This window comes from Cucurbita maxima, unplaced genomic scaffold, assembly GCF_002738345.1.
Source record: "Cucurbita maxima cultivar Rimu unplaced genomic scaffold, Cmax_1.0 Cma_Scf00004, whole genome shotgun sequence".
Taxonomy (NCBI): Eukaryota; Viridiplantae; Streptophyta; class Magnoliopsida; order Cucurbitales; family Cucurbitaceae; genus Cucurbita; species Cucurbita maxima.
In genome coordinates this window covers 357,212-374,845 of record NW_019272020.1, presented here as the reverse complement: position 1 = coordinate 374,845, position 17,634 = coordinate 357,212, and the positions used below count along the sequence as shown (strand labels likewise).

Below are 17,634 nucleotides of genomic sequence, written 5' to 3'. Positions count from 1 at the left end.
TGTCTAAAAGTTTCAGTTAGGTTGAAACCTTTAAAAGTTTTAGTTAGGTTGAAACCTTTAGTGCTTTCAACAACCAAGACCATCTAACTGTCCATAATACATAATATTTTCTTTATAAAAAAAACATGCCCTACGACGCTTTGGATGTCAAGGAAGTAGTATTATGAATATGGGTAGTGTTATAAAAACGTTTTGTGGGATCCGGCTTCAATTAAAGAGCAAAATGAAACATTGAAAGAAAGCCCGAAAGAAAAACTTTGAGGATGGGAAAACTTCTTCCTAACAAACATTTTAAAATCTTAGGAGAAAATCCAAAGAGGATAATATTTACTAGCAATAAACTAAAATCGTTACAGCGTAGCCTTTTGAAGCTAAATTATCAACTCCAAAACGATAAATGATACTTCAGTGATAACCTCACATAGCATTGAAGTGTTCATGAAACTAACTTTAAGTAATGGTGTTAAGTTCGTAGCAAAGGGTCCAAGTAGCTAAGACCATAGTCAAGAAGTCCTGCAGTAAAAGAAATACATCATGTCTAGGTTGGAATTACAATTCCACTAATTGATACAGTTAACCAGTCATGTGCTTCTTCTCCATCACACAAAGGACCAGTTTATGAACATGAAAGCTAGACAGTGATTGGAATCATCATCATTTAGAACCTTCCAGGCAATGGCTTGCTCGTAAGAAATGGGACGGCCCATACTCGATATGCAAATACCAGATGGAAGATTTGTGAATCCCTGAGACGTAAGGAACAAAAATATATAAGATAGTCTTGATATGCCTATATTATTCAGGACAGAATTGATCATGATTAATCATATCAAGTTCTTAGTTTATACCTGTTGCATTATTTTGGGGAACTCAGTGCAGAGAATCTTCCGACCTGCCTCATCCAGAATTTTGTCGAGCATTATATCTTGCAGGCCAACAAGAGTGGTTTCAAGCATGTCCAAACCAGCCTGGTTAGCGAAGGTGAACACAGCAGATGCCTGCAATTAAGTTTTTCAAAATCATGTCAGCTTTCCGGAGCAGTCAAGTGACTTGTCATATAATTCGGTAGGAAAGTTGATTACGTTGGTTTTTACAGAGCAACACATGATTGCATCGGAGTGGTGCCACAGCAGCTTCAACATGGCATCCCCCCCAGACTGAGAATCAGCTTGAAGGAGCTCAGATCCAACATGGATCCTGAAACACGAAACTGTTGGTAAGTAAAGCTGTTGGGGGCAGGGGAGTTCATACATTGTTCAGCAGTTATATGAGCATTTCCATGGCTCTTTTCATGTACTTAAAACTATACATGAAGAAAACAAGCCAAATTTTCGGAGCTACGAAAAATTACAGTGCCAAGAACACTAAGGGATTACATAGTATATACCTGTAACTTCGGCAAATCCATCGAGCCAAAGTGAGAGCTTCAGGAGAACCAGGAAGGGGCTTTAGTCCCATATTGGAACTCAACCGAGATGGGGCAATGGCCATGGAAACCCTTTGAACGGACCCGACAACACTACGGACATATTGTCGGGCCATTGCAGCCACATTTTCCTGCAAGTGATTCTCAAAAGTGAACTGGAAAGCGATGGTCAAGACTGAACGAAGATTGTAGCTGCTCAAATCAGTTTGACCAGCAGAACGTGCAGCATTGGCACCAACTTCAAGAGTAGAGGCCAAATCCAATGTTCGAGCAGCAGTAGGATCATCCTGCAATGGATGAAAAACAGAGGTTATTCTTTTTCAAAAGAATGGGAAGTCCAAGACAGTAATTCAATGCAGAGACGAACTGTTTTCGGATCCAGTGGGATGACACGAAATCCTGACGGAAGTAATGGAGCATCATCCGCAAAGGATTCATCTATAGGCGCAAACACAAGCTGAGCACAAGCTCCAACTGCATTTTCATCAACCCCACTACAGAGCTGCCACAAAAAGGTTGAGAAAACATATAATCAAGAGGCAAAAAAATAAACGTACATTGGATAAGACGATGCAAATTAAACGTAGCAAACTCACCTGCAATAAGTACATATCTCGGCCAGCCAAAGCAACGTCATCGGGAGAGAATGCAAGGCCTTCCAGCCGAACCACCTCCAAAAACTGCACAAAGACATTGTCATATTTACAGTACAAGGAAGAGACTGAAGGAATTTCTTTGAAACATAGAAATAGTTACCTCCTCATGCTCCACAGTAGAAGCAAGAGGCAATATAACCTGGCTGCTAGGGAAGCCACCAGGCCTTGCACATGGAACAGCATATGGACTGGCTTTTAAACTTGCGGCACAGTAGGCATCAACTCCATAATCAGCCCATTCAGACCGATGCTCTCTCAGGAATCGAACAAGCAAAGCAGGGGGCACGTCCTGGAGATGACAAGTAAACAAGTTAAGATTGAAACCAAGTATATCAATCATTCAGATGCAAAACGTCTAGACGAAATATTCACCTGAAGTAACATCGACGCTTTTGCACACATCACTCCTCCACCATAAGAGGGATACATTGATGTGTTATACTGGGATCCGGGAAACATATTTGCTGATGAATTTATGACAATTGTCACATCCTCCAAACCGTCACTGCCCATAGGCGACCAACCATCATCAGCAAACCCATTAACAGCGTCGTTGAAACCCCTACAGACCATTTCCAGGTATGATTAGAATAAGAAAGAGGTATCAATGACAATCATAAAACTTCATTAGTTATCAGGCTCTCCACAGTAAACTACCTGCAAAGTTTTTGACTGAATGTCCGCAGTACAGCGGGTTGACGTCCACCAGTGTATTGAATCTCTCCATTAGTCTCTTGAGAAATTTGTCTAACGTGACGCAATGCCTGAAGAACAAATTCGACCGATACAGTAAGAACAGAACAGATATGATTTACTTGTCAAGAGAATGGAACCTCTGCAACAATTCTTACAGCAGTTGTCATTTTCTGAGCAAGGATCTTGGATGACTCGTAAAGTGGCCTAAGAACTTCAGGGACACTCCAAACCTATAAATGGAATGAAAGATGAAAAAAAAAATGCACAAACAATCAAGAAATACAATGCTAAGATACTCAAAGTTGAAAGCTCACATCCAAATCAATGTGATCGACAATGTGAATAATCGATCCATCACCCTCGCACGCTCGTATTAAGTAGCCACTAGGAAGCATCTCAGCTCTAACAAAAGTAGATGGCGGAGGCCCTGCTGGGCCACCAGTAGAAGAAGTCAATGACCTCTCACAAACCTGCAACTCATTCCAAAGAAAAAGCTGAAATCAAGACCAACAAATAGTACCAAATATGCAAAATTTAGAGTAAAAAAGATGCGGTCAGTGACTCTACCACTACACTGCCATCTTCTAAACTTGTCGTATATCTCATAGTCCAGAAGTCGCGTGCTGCTGCTAATGTAGTTGGAGCGTAAGTCTATACGAAAACAAATGGAATTAGAAACAGTAGAATAAACTTTAACCATAGAAGAGACAAAATGAAGAGTATTAGCCAACCTGCATATATATGAGCTCTATTGTTCCCCCATTTCCCGTAGGAATAACACTTGCAACGTTAAGACATCGGCAGTCACGATACCAGGAAAGGCGATCTTTGAGAATTTCTGCAACCTGCATCGATTAAACTTCATGTTCACGATGCACACACAAGAAAGTTCCTAAAAACAAACCATCATGTTCAAGGGCACGAGAGTTTAGTTAGTTCATAAAGCAAGTACCTTTGTTGGCTCTAGACTAACAAGACCACAGGCTCGTGCTGCCACCCCGCTGCAGTTGCGGGAAACAGCAACGATTCCGATGGAATCCGGACCAGGCTGTGCAGATATGAGGTTATTCATTAAGACCATCAAGTAAAACATAACCCTCAAGAGGATATTCAATCCTTTAATACAAAAAATACTTACCTTCATCCCAATCATCTGGACCCAGTCGACAGCAGTTCCTGTAGCCTTGGAAAGGAACTCCGCCAGGGTCTCCTCAGCTATCGCTAGAAGACTAAGACAAGCAATTCATAAAAGCCATTTCAATGTTGCATCCAAAAACAAGGTGACTGAAATATGGAAGTAGCAGCTAAAGATACTGACCCAGCTGGGTTGTTGACATCCCTATTGGGATGCTGAGGATTTGGGTTTTGCTGTTGTTGAGGCTGACCGCTCATGACTACAGACTCACAGCTATTGTCTGTAGTCGTCCCAGATGCCTATCGAAGAGAGAAGAAGAGATCCTTGTTACACAGAAGATATCAAAACTGGAAGAAACAAATCAATTTGAGGGTACAAAGTTTTTGGAATTGAAAGGGATTACACTAAGTTTCTGGCGGACATAGCCATTCTCATACACCAAATGAGACACCTGCTTCTGTAAGCGGTCATTCTCCTCCATCAACAATTTGTTCATCGCTGACAACTTTCTATTAACGCTCTGGAGCCGAGAAGATTCCTTCCTTTGCTTCTCACGGCATCTAGCAGAGAATTAAAGGGTAAAACAAACTGTGAAGTCGGTTGGAGATGATCTAGGGAGCATTAGTTTAACATCTTTCTTCATCCAAAACTTCAACCCCAGAAACACGGAAGGACGTTTAGTTTTCAAAGATTCAAGATCAAATAAGAAAGATCAGCAAAGATTCCTAACCCAATATTTCAAAACCATAAATATGATCCCAAAAAGGCCAAACTGAAGGTCAGATTCTCATAATCATCGGGAGGTCCAGTTCCATATTGAAGAAGACGACGAAATGACATGGTAAAAAGGAGTAAAGTTACTGAATACACAAGTTCTAGGGGAAAATGTGGTTTCTTTCAATCAATAGCATCATTTCCTTATAAACCCATTTCCCAGAGCTATTCAACTCCTTGACCAGATGTACCACAAGCTCAGAGCCCAACCCAAAAGTTTTGACAATATTACATATGGGAAAAACAAACAAGCAAAACAGACAAGTTTTGAAACAAACACTGTACCTGCGATTTTGAAACCAAACTTTGATCTGTTTAGGCTCAATGTTAGAAAGGATCGGGCACTCTCTAATGAGCTGCTGCCTTTTGAGGGAACTGGGCTTAGGACATTCTGCATAAACTCTCTCTAATGCCTCAACTTGCTCGGGTGTATACCGTACGTATTTGCTGGAACCCATCTCTTTATGCATGAGAAGCGCCATAGATGTTGTGCAGCAAACTCGAACAAAGAGGCAACCCAATGATTTGAAAACCCACGAAAAAGAAAGCCTCAAGAAAAGGAAAAATGGGAAGCTAGCAAAAGGGGATTTTTGTGTCGTCTTGGTCTTCTTCTTTGGCGGTGTTGGTGGTGGTGTTAGGCTTTTTACCGGGCAGGCTCTCTCCTCCAAGAGAGCCTCCTCTCTCCTTCATCCGTTAGTGCTCTGCTTGTTGCTCAAAGCACACAGGTTGAAGAAGAGCATGAACAGGGTCCTCTGGTCTTTATCACGAAAGCGCCAATTTCGAGGACTTCAGAAGCAATGAAGAAGAAAAATAAAGACCCAAATAAGAAAAAGAAATTTCTTTTTTTCTTTTGAAAAATTGTGGGTTTGCAAGAGGGCAGAGAAAGTATAAACAGAAGAAAACAAACATCCAATGGCGAATTCCTTTTCCCAACTCTCTCTCTGTGGGTTTTTTCCACTGCACAAATAAAACTTGAAAATCCCACTTTTTTCCCAGCTAGTGATGTGAAAAATCAAAAGAAAAGAAGGATTAATTTAAATCCTGTGTGTCAGTCACATAAACAAACACAGAAGGAAGAGAGAAGGTTTGTTATGAACAATGGGTTCTATTCATCTTCCTCTCTTTTATCTCTCTCTAAAAAGAAGTGAGTCAGAGCTCAGAAGGAAGGAACCATCTTCTTTCCTTTTCTCTTTCTCTTTGACAACAAACGTTCACGAGATGAATGAATGAATGATGTATGATACTAGAGTCACTGATACGTATCTATCTATAAGGACTGTGATGCATACAGCATGTGTTGTGTCTATGTATTTATATGACTCTTTGGTGAAGGTAAAGGATGGAGGGGAGGTTTGGAGCACAGACAAAGTGGCCTAAATTATTGCCTTTGCCCTTTGCCTACTTCTTATTGCCTTTGCCCTTTGCCTACTTCTTATACTTTTTTTTTGGCACTATTCTATTTTTGCCCTATTTTCTTAACTGCCTCATCTTTTACTTTCAAGACTATGTAAAGATTTGGTTGCTCTTCCTCTTGCTTACAATAACTTTCAAGACCGTGTCATTACTCGTTCCAACAAATTTTAAGTTCGGGCGGGGATAGGATGTGAATAGGGAATATATTCCTCGTCCCCAATCCCTTTACATAATGGAGGAGAAATCGTTTCCTACTACCTCCCTCATTCACTGTTTAGATTATGAGCATACACTTAGTTTATTTGAGATCTCAAATCGATAGGAAAAGGGAATGAAACATTTCTTATAAGGGTGTGAAAATATCTCCCTAGTAGATGCATTTTAGAATTGTGAGACTCCCGATAATATGTAACAAACTAAAACATGCAATATTTAGTGACAATGGACTTGAGCTGTTATAATTTTACTTGTGTCCACGTAAAATAAAGAGTATATTCGTGTGATTGTGATGGAGTCCTCACTTTGTGGAAGCCTCAAAATCTCTTATTCTATTGGTTACTTATTTGAGCAGAGAATTGAAAAGACTAATGAATGTGGAAGACTCTTCACTTATTATTGCTTGTCTCACTTCCCAAAGTCAATTAAAAACAGAAAGTGGCAAGGGAACAATAGAGGAAGAAAAGAGGTGCCAATTCTTTGAGTGAAATGGTCACCAAACACTACTAATAGTCCTTAGTGGCAATCCTCTAGAGTAAACATGATATGCACCAAATCTCGACGATTCGATCTATCGATCAAGATTTCGATACTACAAAGATGTTCTTAGTTCATCTAGAGCTTCCAAAGAATTAGTGAGTATGGAGTCGGACTTTATGACCTTAATTAGAAAGATTCTATCTCGTTATTATACATCATACGAAAACAACCCAAATCAAATCAAGTGTTAAAAAAGTGTTCTTTGAGCTGGAAAATATTAGGGTTAATGGGTAATGATTGATACACTTGTTATGAGAGTTTGGGGCATCAATAATGTCTTACATTATCTTGTGGGACACATAATCTTAATTATAAATTTTGGAGTCAGCAGTTTGGAGCTTTCAAGTTTCACCCATGTCCTTATATTATCACTAATTTTCTAGATGTGACAGACATTAATGGTACCACTTTTCTTTTTTGTAAAAACAAAAATCATAATCAATTAGTTAATTAACTGTAAAAATGCATTAAGCAGCTGGATATAAACAATGCCCAATCCAACTTTTGATAGCCATTGTCCCGGGACAATTGCTGATTGAGCAATTATAGATGGTATCAAATCCAAACATCAGGCGGTGTGCCAGTAAGAACGCTAGGCCCCAAATAAGGTAGATTACAAGATCCCACGTCAGGTGGAGTGAGGAATGAAGTTTTTCTTATAAGGGTGTGGAAACCTCTCCAAAGAATCAATTTTATTTTCATAAGCTCACTTGAGTCGAGCAGATTTTTAAAATTCGAACTTCTTAAAAAAGGTAGTTCTACCACAGAAAGTTCTTATACTCTATCCTTAAATCTCAAACGTAACCTTCTTAGCTTTAACATTTCAAACCCGTTGCGTGAACTCGTATATTTGATATTTGATGCACGGTTAAGACCTACTAGCACCAACCACACTTTTTGCAAATGAGAGTGTTTCCCACCTCCATCCGTTCACTCATAAGAATCCAAGAGAGGGAGAGAGAAAAAAGTGATTGACTTTGAGATTTCAGTAGGTAGGGTTGACCTTTTAGTACAAAGGTTTTGATATCTTTAAAGCATCCAAAGCCTCAAAACATACTTTCACTGCTTTCTTTTTTCATCATCCTTTTCTCTCCCTTTCTCTAATACTGAGGGAGAGGGAGTCAATGGTTACACAGACACACTTGGTGTTTTCTTGTCTCCTTCGTTCAAATTTCTCTCTAATTTTAATGATTTTGAAATAGTTAAAATCACTGTTTTTAATGGTTTAAATCTATATTTAACGGTGTAAAATCCATTCGAAAAAAGTACAAACATGCCTATATTTTTCCAAGCCGGAGGGTCCCAAAAGTTGTGTTTTGGTGGAGAAGAAGATAACACATTCTGTCATGCACCAAAAGTAGCAGGATTCATTCACAACAGATAAAGAAAGGCCTTTTTGTTTGAAGATCAAAACCCCACACACCCACCTTCTCTCTCCTCAATTTGGTGCCTTTGCTTGCATTTTACACCTCTCTCTCTCTTCCATGTGTGCATGACAAGAGGTGTAAAGGGGTATTGTAGAGAGGAATAATCCCAGGTTTGGGGGAATACTGATGCCACAAACTGCTGTATCTTGGCTCCTAATCATGAGTTTGGTATCGCATATTCACACAATACACACCAATTGGGATTTGGAGTAATGCTGAAGTATAAGCCTTTGTAACATATTGATTACCAACAGTTTAAATCTTCTAAAAGGGGTTAACTGGGAAATGAGAGACACATTTTGTGGCCACTGATGCATCAAATTACAGATGAATCATACATAAAGATCCAATTTTTAGATGACCCAATGAGAGTTATATGCAGATTAGAGGTAAATATCCAGATTGTTCACTAATTAGTTGATCAGTAATATTTTTATGTTCTATGAATTGAATGTCATGGAATTTTGTAATCTTGATCAAACTTTATGGCCAAGCAATCCGCCGTTGAAACAAAAGTGTGTAACAACTCAATCCTGCTTCACTGGGAGAGATTTCCAACCCATATAAGGAATGTTTCGTTTCCCACTTCAATCGAAGTGGGATCTCACGATCTACCTGCCCCATATCTAGCTCTATTACTATTTGTAACAACTCAAGCATAACATTAGCTGTAACAACTCAAGCATAACATTAGCTGACATTGCCCCTTTAGCCCGTTACGTATCGCCGTTTTTAAAATGCGTCTAATAGGGAGGAGTTTCCACACTCATGTAAGAAATGTGTCGTGGTAGGATCTCACAATTTATTTACATAAACACATAGGTATCTTTCAGTAAAGCCTACAAAAATTGTTTTGAAACCGAGATTAATTTTCAAGGTCAGAAGGAAACTTTAAAAATCTGGGAGAAACTAGTTCACGGGTATATCTGATAAATTAAATTTTCTTATAATTATGATGTGCATTCCATGAACAAAAAAAGAAAAGGAAAAAGAATAATCAATCCTGAAGCAAGATGAAATGAAACCCACTCAAAGGGGCAAAAGGGAATTTATTCTACTCAAAGCTACATGGAGGAGGATCCAAATTATACAAAGGTAGTGGAAATTTGAAGAGATATTAAAAGAGTGGCTCGAGCAGGGAGGACCATGAGCAAAAGAAAGTGTTTGATTTCCAAGGAATGGCCCATTGATAGGGACTCCACAGAATCTGCACAGGATACCAATACCCTCGGAACAAAAGTGGCTCAGGTTTCAATAGTAAAGCCTGTGAAATGTGGTTTTGCTTTGTACACGTGAAGCCACACACATTGTATTCATTTCTATTGTTTATTTTTCAGAACCCAGTATGAATATGGGCAGGATAAAATGAAAAGTTTCTGACTTTTTCTCCCCCTTTTGAGACCTATACTGCAAAGAGTTTACTTGGTTTAACATACATAGTGAAAATCTTTCAAAAACGACAAAAGAAAGTTCAACAAGAGGTTAATATCAACAGAAATTCAAAATCTAGACCATTTTACCTCTTTTCTTCTTCTGCTACTCCAATCAATGCAGGAACATGTGATACTTCATGGATGTTGATCAGAAAAGGTAGAATCCAAACAAAAGAGTTCGGCCAATGGATACATCTCGTAACAAAAGATAAATGCTTAGATTTCTTCTCTTTTGAGAGTTCCTAATTCAAACAGCTAAAGATCGGTCAAACAAAGCAAAAATACTACTAGATTGATAATCAACCATTGATATAATACAGTGAGTATTTCATGGAAATGATAGCAAGCTTGGTGAAATCAAAGAATGGGAATTGCAAGTTCTAAGCTCTCTTAAGGATGCGTAGCTCAAGTGAAACATACACAGTAGGAGAAACTTAAACTGAATAATAGAAGTTGTTAACATAGGATACAATACAGCTTGAAAAATAAAGCAGGACATGGGCAAAGACAGCACGCCAGTCCCAAAAGATGTTCAGGTAGTTTCCAGCAGCGTTTAATAAACAAAGGATGTTGGGGAGATTATGAGAAACCAGTCTCGTTATTTACAATTTCAAAATATCCAGCCATGGAAGGTTGATTCAATTATTTTCTGCAGATATTTAGTAGACTGATGTGGAGACACTGCATCAACTCCTTTCCTTCCTAAAACAAGACCAAACACTAAGAATGTGTGTTCTTTTTGTACATTCAATAAGAACCCAGACCTGACCTCTCGTCGTCTCCATCTCCTTTGCTCCATTAAAACGCTTCCCAGTAAAGTTTCAGCAACATCAGCTTTAATCTGTACAGTGCCAATCTGTTGCAGCTAGTTCAAATATTAAGCCTCAAAACCGGGGACTTAAGTGGTGGTTGCCTTTAGAGACAATTTAGTTTACTTTTTCAGCTAATATTTTCTAGGCGATCATTACAACTAAAATGGCCAAGGAAAAGTGTTTACCTTTTTTCTCAGCAAAAGATAAAACACTGCCATTTAGAAACACAGAAAAGAAAATAAGAAAATACTGCTAGGACCAATATGTTACAACACTAGTTCCATCATTTCAATTGAACCACTGAACTTATTGTTGAGGTGGGGAGCAACGTAAATAGCAACTAATACTGCAAAATAGTGAATCTAATATTTGCAAACCTAATGCAACCACCACTCAAACAGAACAATCAGCTAACTCACTTCAGTATTTACCAAGGTAATAAAACTTGCATACTTTTACCTACTACATTCTGGATCCTCCCTAAGTAACATGCTACCAAAACCTATATCTAAAATGCTGCCAGTATAGATCAAGGATGAAGTAATACTCAGACAACTGAAGCTGGTATTGGGACCTCAATTTCCTTACGGTTGTTGACATGCGCTGATCACCATTCTCCAACAATGCCTCAGACGTCAGTTCTCTGAAGAAGCAAGATCACTTTTATCAGAATTCAGATTTATATTTGGCTGTGACTTATCACCTGATGCCACTTCTTTTTGTTGGTTCTCATTCTTATTTGATTTGAGAAACCGACCACCACAACCTCTAGCTCTCCTCAATGCATGCAAATGTCGAGATTCATGCAAGTAGGGCTGCACAACATATTGAAGCAACGCAGTTAAAAACTAAAGAATGAAGCATCATGGAAGGAAAGAAATAATTATATCAAAATCAGCAAGTATATACAATGGGAGGATTATCACAATTATGACACCCAGAAATTAACAATGAGGTAATATTTGTGCACACCTTCCTAGACTTTAGAGCTTTATTTTCTGATTCAGCTTTTGCACGGGATTGTCGACGTCGTAAAATGCCATGATACTGCTTAGCATTCACAAAAACAGGCTCCTCAACTGCATCTGTTGGCAAAGGAACCCCAGCTTGCTGAATTCCCATTAATTGAAGATGAACCTAAAATGAGCAATAAAATAGGAATCAAATAATGACTAGAAAAGGTAAAACAAACCATTATATCAAAATCAACAAGTCATAAATTATGTTAAGAAGACAATCTGATAAGTTAAGCTTCCTTTCATGTTGATGTTGTTCATTTTTTCGGTTTAAGAAAGCCACATTCTTGAATAGTTGTATCTATATTTGGTTATGCATTCTTCCAAGCTCGAATGAAGTAATTATGCCCTTCCAACCTACACTACTTACCATAGGTTGCCCACCATAGGGCTGTGGAGGATATGGTTGAGAGTCATAGGGAGTGAAGATGCTTCTGTAATAAGGATCTGGAAATGGATAAGCAGGGGGTGCCTTCACCAGAGAAGTCCCAGAAATCCAAATTAGTCAAATAAGCTCTAAAAAAGTCACTGCCAACAAATTAGTATTTAGTTAAACTAAAACCTAGATTCTATCTCGCAAAAGAAAACAATGACTTAGAAAAACACAATTTCTAATAACTAGCATCCTCACCTATACACTACTTAATATCATATGCATGACTACTTTTCATGTTATCAAAAGAGTCGACAGTTTCATATATAATAATAATATAGTAATGATATAATATATTCCTGGTTGATAGGATTAACCATATCCTTAAATTATATCCTGGAAATTTATACATTAATTGAGGTTGGTTACCTGTTCCTTTCTTTTGTTCTACCTAATTGTAACTATTTATTTATTGAATCTATAAAAAATATGTTTCTTTTTCAGAAATATAAATAAATAACCAAAATAAAAAAATAAAAGGTCCTTGAACAGAGAATTTGAAAACCAAGTTTCACAAAGGGATTAAGAAAAGAAAGAGGTTCGAATATAGTACCATAGAATGTCCAGCTCCAACTTGAGGAGGTGCTACATACTGATTTGGGGTTGTGATGATGGGTTGATTTAGTCCATTTATGACTGATGAAGAATGATTGTGAGAATCAGAGTACTTTTGCTGATCATCAGCCTCACCATTATCTGGACAACCAGTTTCAGAGGCAAAATTTATCTAGATCCCGTTGGAGGACAGAGACAATAATGTAATATCACAAAGTAACTAGTTGAGCCCGGTAAACTCAATAGAGCCGCAGAAATGACAATCAAAAGCAACTGATAATATAAGGTACATATAGAAATAAGCATTCAAAAATGGAGGAAAAAACAATATTATCACATAGAAAACCGGAGCTCACATAACGAGCCCATTGTATGTCCCAAAAAGAACGCTTCGGAGACTATAATCCGAACAAAACAGATGCTATATGGCAGAGAATTAATGCAAGCAAACATAGCAAATCTTCTTTTGGGTGATCTACTTTTCCTTGACGCAACACAGAAAGCCAACAAAATCCGTTAGTTTCAATTACAAAATTCAACTTCCGATAGAGCTATGTTAAGTGTTGGGGACCTCTTGATCCTTTTCCGAGAATTTATGTATTAGCTGACAAAAAAGGAATATTTCTAGCTGTTGAGCTTGAAGAGAAACTTGAATGAAAGAGTCAACAGCCTTGATGCATTTCATCTAAGGTTTGACTGGCTACAGAGTGACACTCAAGTGTGGAAAATAGACCAATCGGGAGACTTTTCTTGTAGATATCTTTTTGGTGACCTCCTGATTTCATGAACCCTTAAATTGTGCAAGACTTTGAAAAGGTGGGTGGTCTTTGTTTTATGACGGTAAAAACTCACGATTGCATTCAGCAAGGGAATTTGATTCTTCTCCATCCAATAGGTGATGCAGTATGTGCAAGAGTACAAATGATGATGCCAAGCACAAGAATCTTGATTCAAGGTTGGTGGAGTCATTCCAATTGTTTTACCATTCTATTGTACCCCCCAAGAAATTAAAGAGTTCTGTGTCTAGATGCCAAGCAATCATCCTTTTCTTTCTTTCTTTCTTTTTTTTTTTTTTTTTTTGCTAGAGTTTAAAATGGAGTTAAAAAAAAGTACTTATGACAAATGTACCCTAAAAAGCTGTTCGTAATTACTCTATCTCTTCGATAGTTGCTAATATGCAGATATCTATCTCCCCTCCCATTCTTTTGTATTATTGACCCATCAATGAAAGTTATGTTTCCTATTAAAAAAGATAACATAACATGTACATAATTCATGGCGAAACATGTACATAATTCATAGTGANATCCTTTTTTTTTTTTTTTTTTTTTTTTTTTTTTTTTTTTGCTAGAGTTTAAAATGGAGTTAAAAAAAAGTACTTATGACAAATGTACCCTAAAAAGCTGTTCGTAATTACTCTATCTCTTCGATAGTTGCTAATATGCAGATATCTATCTCCCCTCCCATTCTTTTGTATTATTGACCCATCAATGAAAGTTATGTTTCCTATTAAAAAAGATAACATAACATGTACATAATTCATGGCGAAACATGTACATAATTCATAGTGAAGAAAGAAAGCAAAGCATATTAATTTTCTCTTCCCAAAAGATCAAAAAGCAAACTGCAGAACAGATGCTATTTTGAGCTGATGCAAAGAAAAATAGAAAACTTAAAAACGGATTAAAATACCATAGACTGAAATATAACTAGAATATAAAACCAAACATCATAAAATAGGAACAAGAGACTGATCGAGTTACCAGAATGATCGTGGACAGAGGAAGTCATGGGGTGGTAGTGCACACCAAATGAAACCTGACACTTAAGAAAGGGGATCTGTCAGCTTTATGACATTGGGATAGATATGGAATTGGGTACAAGGAATAATGTGACAAGGGTCTAGTGGTTTTATTTTGAAGCTAACTCCAATAAAGGATGCAGACACAAAAGAAAGCCCTATTTGATGCCAGGATGTATGCACAGCTAGACCCATAACCAAAAGAAATTCAGAATATTGAAGGTTAAGTAATATTCTCAAAAACTCATTAGTTCATTATTGGTGAAAGGAATTTTCATTTTATCAATTTTTATACCTAATCATGGCCGTATAGGCCAACTTATGTACATCTTAACTAATCTAACATGGGAGCAATCTGAACATAAAGTATTTTCATATAAAAAATCTCAGGACTCTTAAGTTACCATTAGATGTTAATTTCATGACCTTGAAGACATCTAGGCAATAGTTTGCTCTCTTGACCAACATGACGACCCATGAATATATACATACATACACATGCAAGAAACAAAATAATGAACAAATAATTTACAAAAAAATTATCCAAAGAAAATAGGATGGGAAGTCCTAAAAGTTATATTAAAAGAAAAAGAAACCCACAAAGCACAATGGAACATTCAGTCATGTGTAATCATGAGAAGTGGAAATCCCCTAATCCCAAATAGAGTGACTCTTAAAAAAGGAAAAAAAGACAAACTTCAGAAACAAAAACCTCATCCAAGTGAAAAAGTGATTATAACCTAAAATCCTTTTCTTAACTTGATTAGGACAAGTCATCGTGCACAAGGGTCTAGCTAATCTACTTCGTATGATTTAAATTTTATCTGATGCCTCAGAAGAGACATGTAATAGCCTAAGCCCACCACTAGCAGATATTATCTGCTTTGGCTCGTTACGTATCATCGACAGCCTCAAGGTTTTACACGCGTTTGCTAGGGAGAGGTTTCTACACTCTTATAAAGAATGATTCGTTTCCTTCTTCAACCAATGTGGGATCTCACAATCCACCCCTCTTCACGGCCCAACGTCCTCGTTGACACACCGCCTGATGCCTAGCTCTAACACCATTTGTAACAACCCATGCCCACCACTAGCAGATATTGTCCACTTTGGCTCGTTACATATCGTCGTCGCCTCTCGGTTTTAAAACACATTTGTTAGGGAGAGGTTTCCACATCCTTATAAAGAATGTTTCGTTCTCCTCTCCAACCGATGTGGGATCTCACAAGACATCAAACTGTACAGACTTAAAGGGGGACTATAACATGGGTACTAGCTTAGATTTCTTGCCAGCACCTAGATCACAAGGTCCATGGTACATTATTTTCCACTATCTTCTCTTTATCACAAGGTTTTGTAATCTCCCAATGATGGAAATTTCATTCATCAATGAAATTTCTCTATTTCTTCTTATCAAAATAAGAGTCGCATAATAAAGAAGGTACCACCTTCTTAAGGCACTCATTGAGAAATTTGGCGATTATCTTATAAAGAAAGCTAATTACACTTAATGGGTCTGAAATCATTTAACCTTGCAACTTTAGTCTTCTTTGAAATGAGGCAAATATGAGTTCTATTTGTAATGCTGTTGCAAATGAGGAGGTTCTTGAATGGACTTCTCTCCATTATTTTCCTATTTTCCCTTTACCTCTCTTTTAGATAGATTGAGATGAGTGGCTAACAAATCAGGGTTTAATCTTATAACAGCCTAATCTTTGACTTCCATTAGCTGAAAGAAGATTTACAAAGCTCTTTGACAATCCAAAAATCCCAAGAAAGCCAAGTTCTATATTTGGGAGTTTAATCATGAAATCATTAATACTTATGTTCAATGAAGGCTTCCAAATTCGACTCGCACCCCAAGCTTGTTCTCTGAATGCAAGAATTTAGCCAAGAAAAAAAAAATCAAATCTCAAAGTCATGTCTTCCACGCCTTTTGTTTTGCCGATGGGGCTTCATCATTCATATTTTCAATTGGAAGTAGGCTGGCACTCTCAACATCAACTTCTTTCATCTCCTTCGAGCTTGAAGGCCACCCATTTGACAAAGAGAAGAAGATCCTTTGGGGCCTCTTGTTTCCTTACCAGGGATAAAATTTACGTTTCTTTAGCTCTTGCAACTTCAGTTCTCCTTGTATCATATAGAAGAACCTTTTGTTATCCTCAGGATTAACTTCACTCCACTCTTTTATAATTTCATTTGTTCAATGAAATTATTTTTTTAAAAAATAGTATTTGTATAGATAAATTTTATTTATTTATTATTATTGTCAAAAAAAATAAAACATAAACCCCTAAAGTTGTGAACGGTGACAGGAACCAGTAACCCTCATACGACACTGGTATCAAAACAGCAGCAAGACCAGAGAGGCCAAAAACCAACTGGATATGAATATTCCATTTTCAAATAAAACAATTAGCAATTTATGGCATTTAGATGCAAAGTACATGAAGCATATGTAATCAATCCAAGATGAGATCAACCTAACGAATAGTAAATATCGTGCAGCAAGTCCACAAGGTAACTTTTTTTAACTTCAGTCCTTCAGAAGTCGACAAGGTAAGTGCACACCAGTTGGATGAGATTGACGTACATAACATGTGAAATTCATTATGTCCCCATTTTACCAGACACTACAGAGTCATCTCAGTCCTCCAATAACTTCTGCTTTCTGGTTGATGCCCAACAAACCAGGATACAGATATGAACATTAGACTGAAGAACGGTCACTTCAGCCCGTACAATCATTATCTGATAACTAGTTCCAAGTAATTCGATCGACACAACCGAAACAGACAATCATCCAATTTAAAATAAGAACCCACTAAAAAATCATCTAATAGAAGTGTTCTACAACAATTCTCGTCATTCTTTTTCCAAACAGAATCCGTGACCAGATAAAAAGCCCAAATCGGGTAGGCCAACAAAGAAAATTCATGAAACCTAGAAGCTCAGAATTCGAAAAGGATAACAAACAAAGATGTTCAAGGATTCCAAAATTCATGAACAAGCAAGCGATGGGAAGAGCGGGGAAAAAGTAGGGTTTCGAAATGCGAAGTTCACCTGGAGAGCGGGAATTGTGGAAGGAGGTCCGTTAATTCTCACCCCCAAATTCGTTTTTTCTTCTTCTGCAACTGAAGACTGTGTGTTTGTTGTAGTTTTTTCGTCGTCTTTCTTCGCCTTGATTTCTTAGTTTAAGAAGAGCGAACAGAGGAAGCTCAGAATCCAATAAGAGCATATTTGTGTTTCATCTAAACTCCTTTTTTCTTTTTTTTTTTCTTTTTTTTTTTTTGTTGCCGCG

General features: G+C 37.6%; 2 protein-coding genes across 3 annotated transcripts; both read right to left on the bottom strand.

Moving 5' to 3' along the window:
* Window positions 1-404: 404 nt before the first annotated feature.
* On the bottom strand, window positions 405-5,930 carry LOC111478383 (homeobox-leucine zipper protein ATHB-14-like). The gene is made up of 18 exons (XM_023122604.1): window positions 4,973-5,930; window positions 4,317-4,473; window positions 4,097-4,212; window positions 3,917-4,007; window positions 3,731-3,826; window positions 3,510-3,623; window positions 3,346-3,429; window positions 3,093-3,248; window positions 2,934-3,008; window positions 2,740-2,846; window positions 2,455-2,644; window positions 2,183-2,371; window positions 2,023-2,106; window positions 1,794-1,928; window positions 1,388-1,713; window positions 1,083-1,197; window positions 849-998; window positions 405-746 (listed from the first exon to the last, which is right to left on the bottom strand). The coding sequence occupies exons 1-18, from the start codon at window positions 5,167-5,169 to the stop codon at window positions 600-602; spliced, it is 2,529 nt and encodes an 842-aa protein (XP_022978372.1). The 5' UTR covers window positions 5,170-5,930; the 3' UTR covers window positions 405-599.
* Window positions 5,931-10,087: 4,157 nt separating this feature from the next.
* On the bottom strand, window positions 10,088-17,581 carry LOC111478068 (nuclear transcription factor Y subunit A-7). 2 transcript variants are annotated; one of them, XM_023122156.1, is made up of 6 exons: window positions 17,397-17,581; window positions 14,296-14,356; window positions 12,531-12,673; window positions 11,915-12,016; window positions 11,501-11,665; window positions 10,088-11,343 (listed from the first exon to the last, which is right to left on the bottom strand). In XM_023122156.1, the coding sequence occupies exons 2-6, from the start codon at window positions 14,321-14,323 to the stop codon at window positions 11,164-11,166; spliced, it is 618 nt and encodes a 205-aa protein (XP_022977924.1). In that variant the 5' UTR covers window positions 14,324-14,356; window positions 17,397-17,581; the 3' UTR covers window positions 10,088-11,163. The 2 variants fall into 2 exon arrangements, with proteins under 2 accessions (XP_022977924.1, XP_022977923.1); XM_023122155.1 differs by having other exon boundaries at window positions 14,296-14,350.
* Window positions 17,582-17,634: the final 53 nt, after the last annotated feature.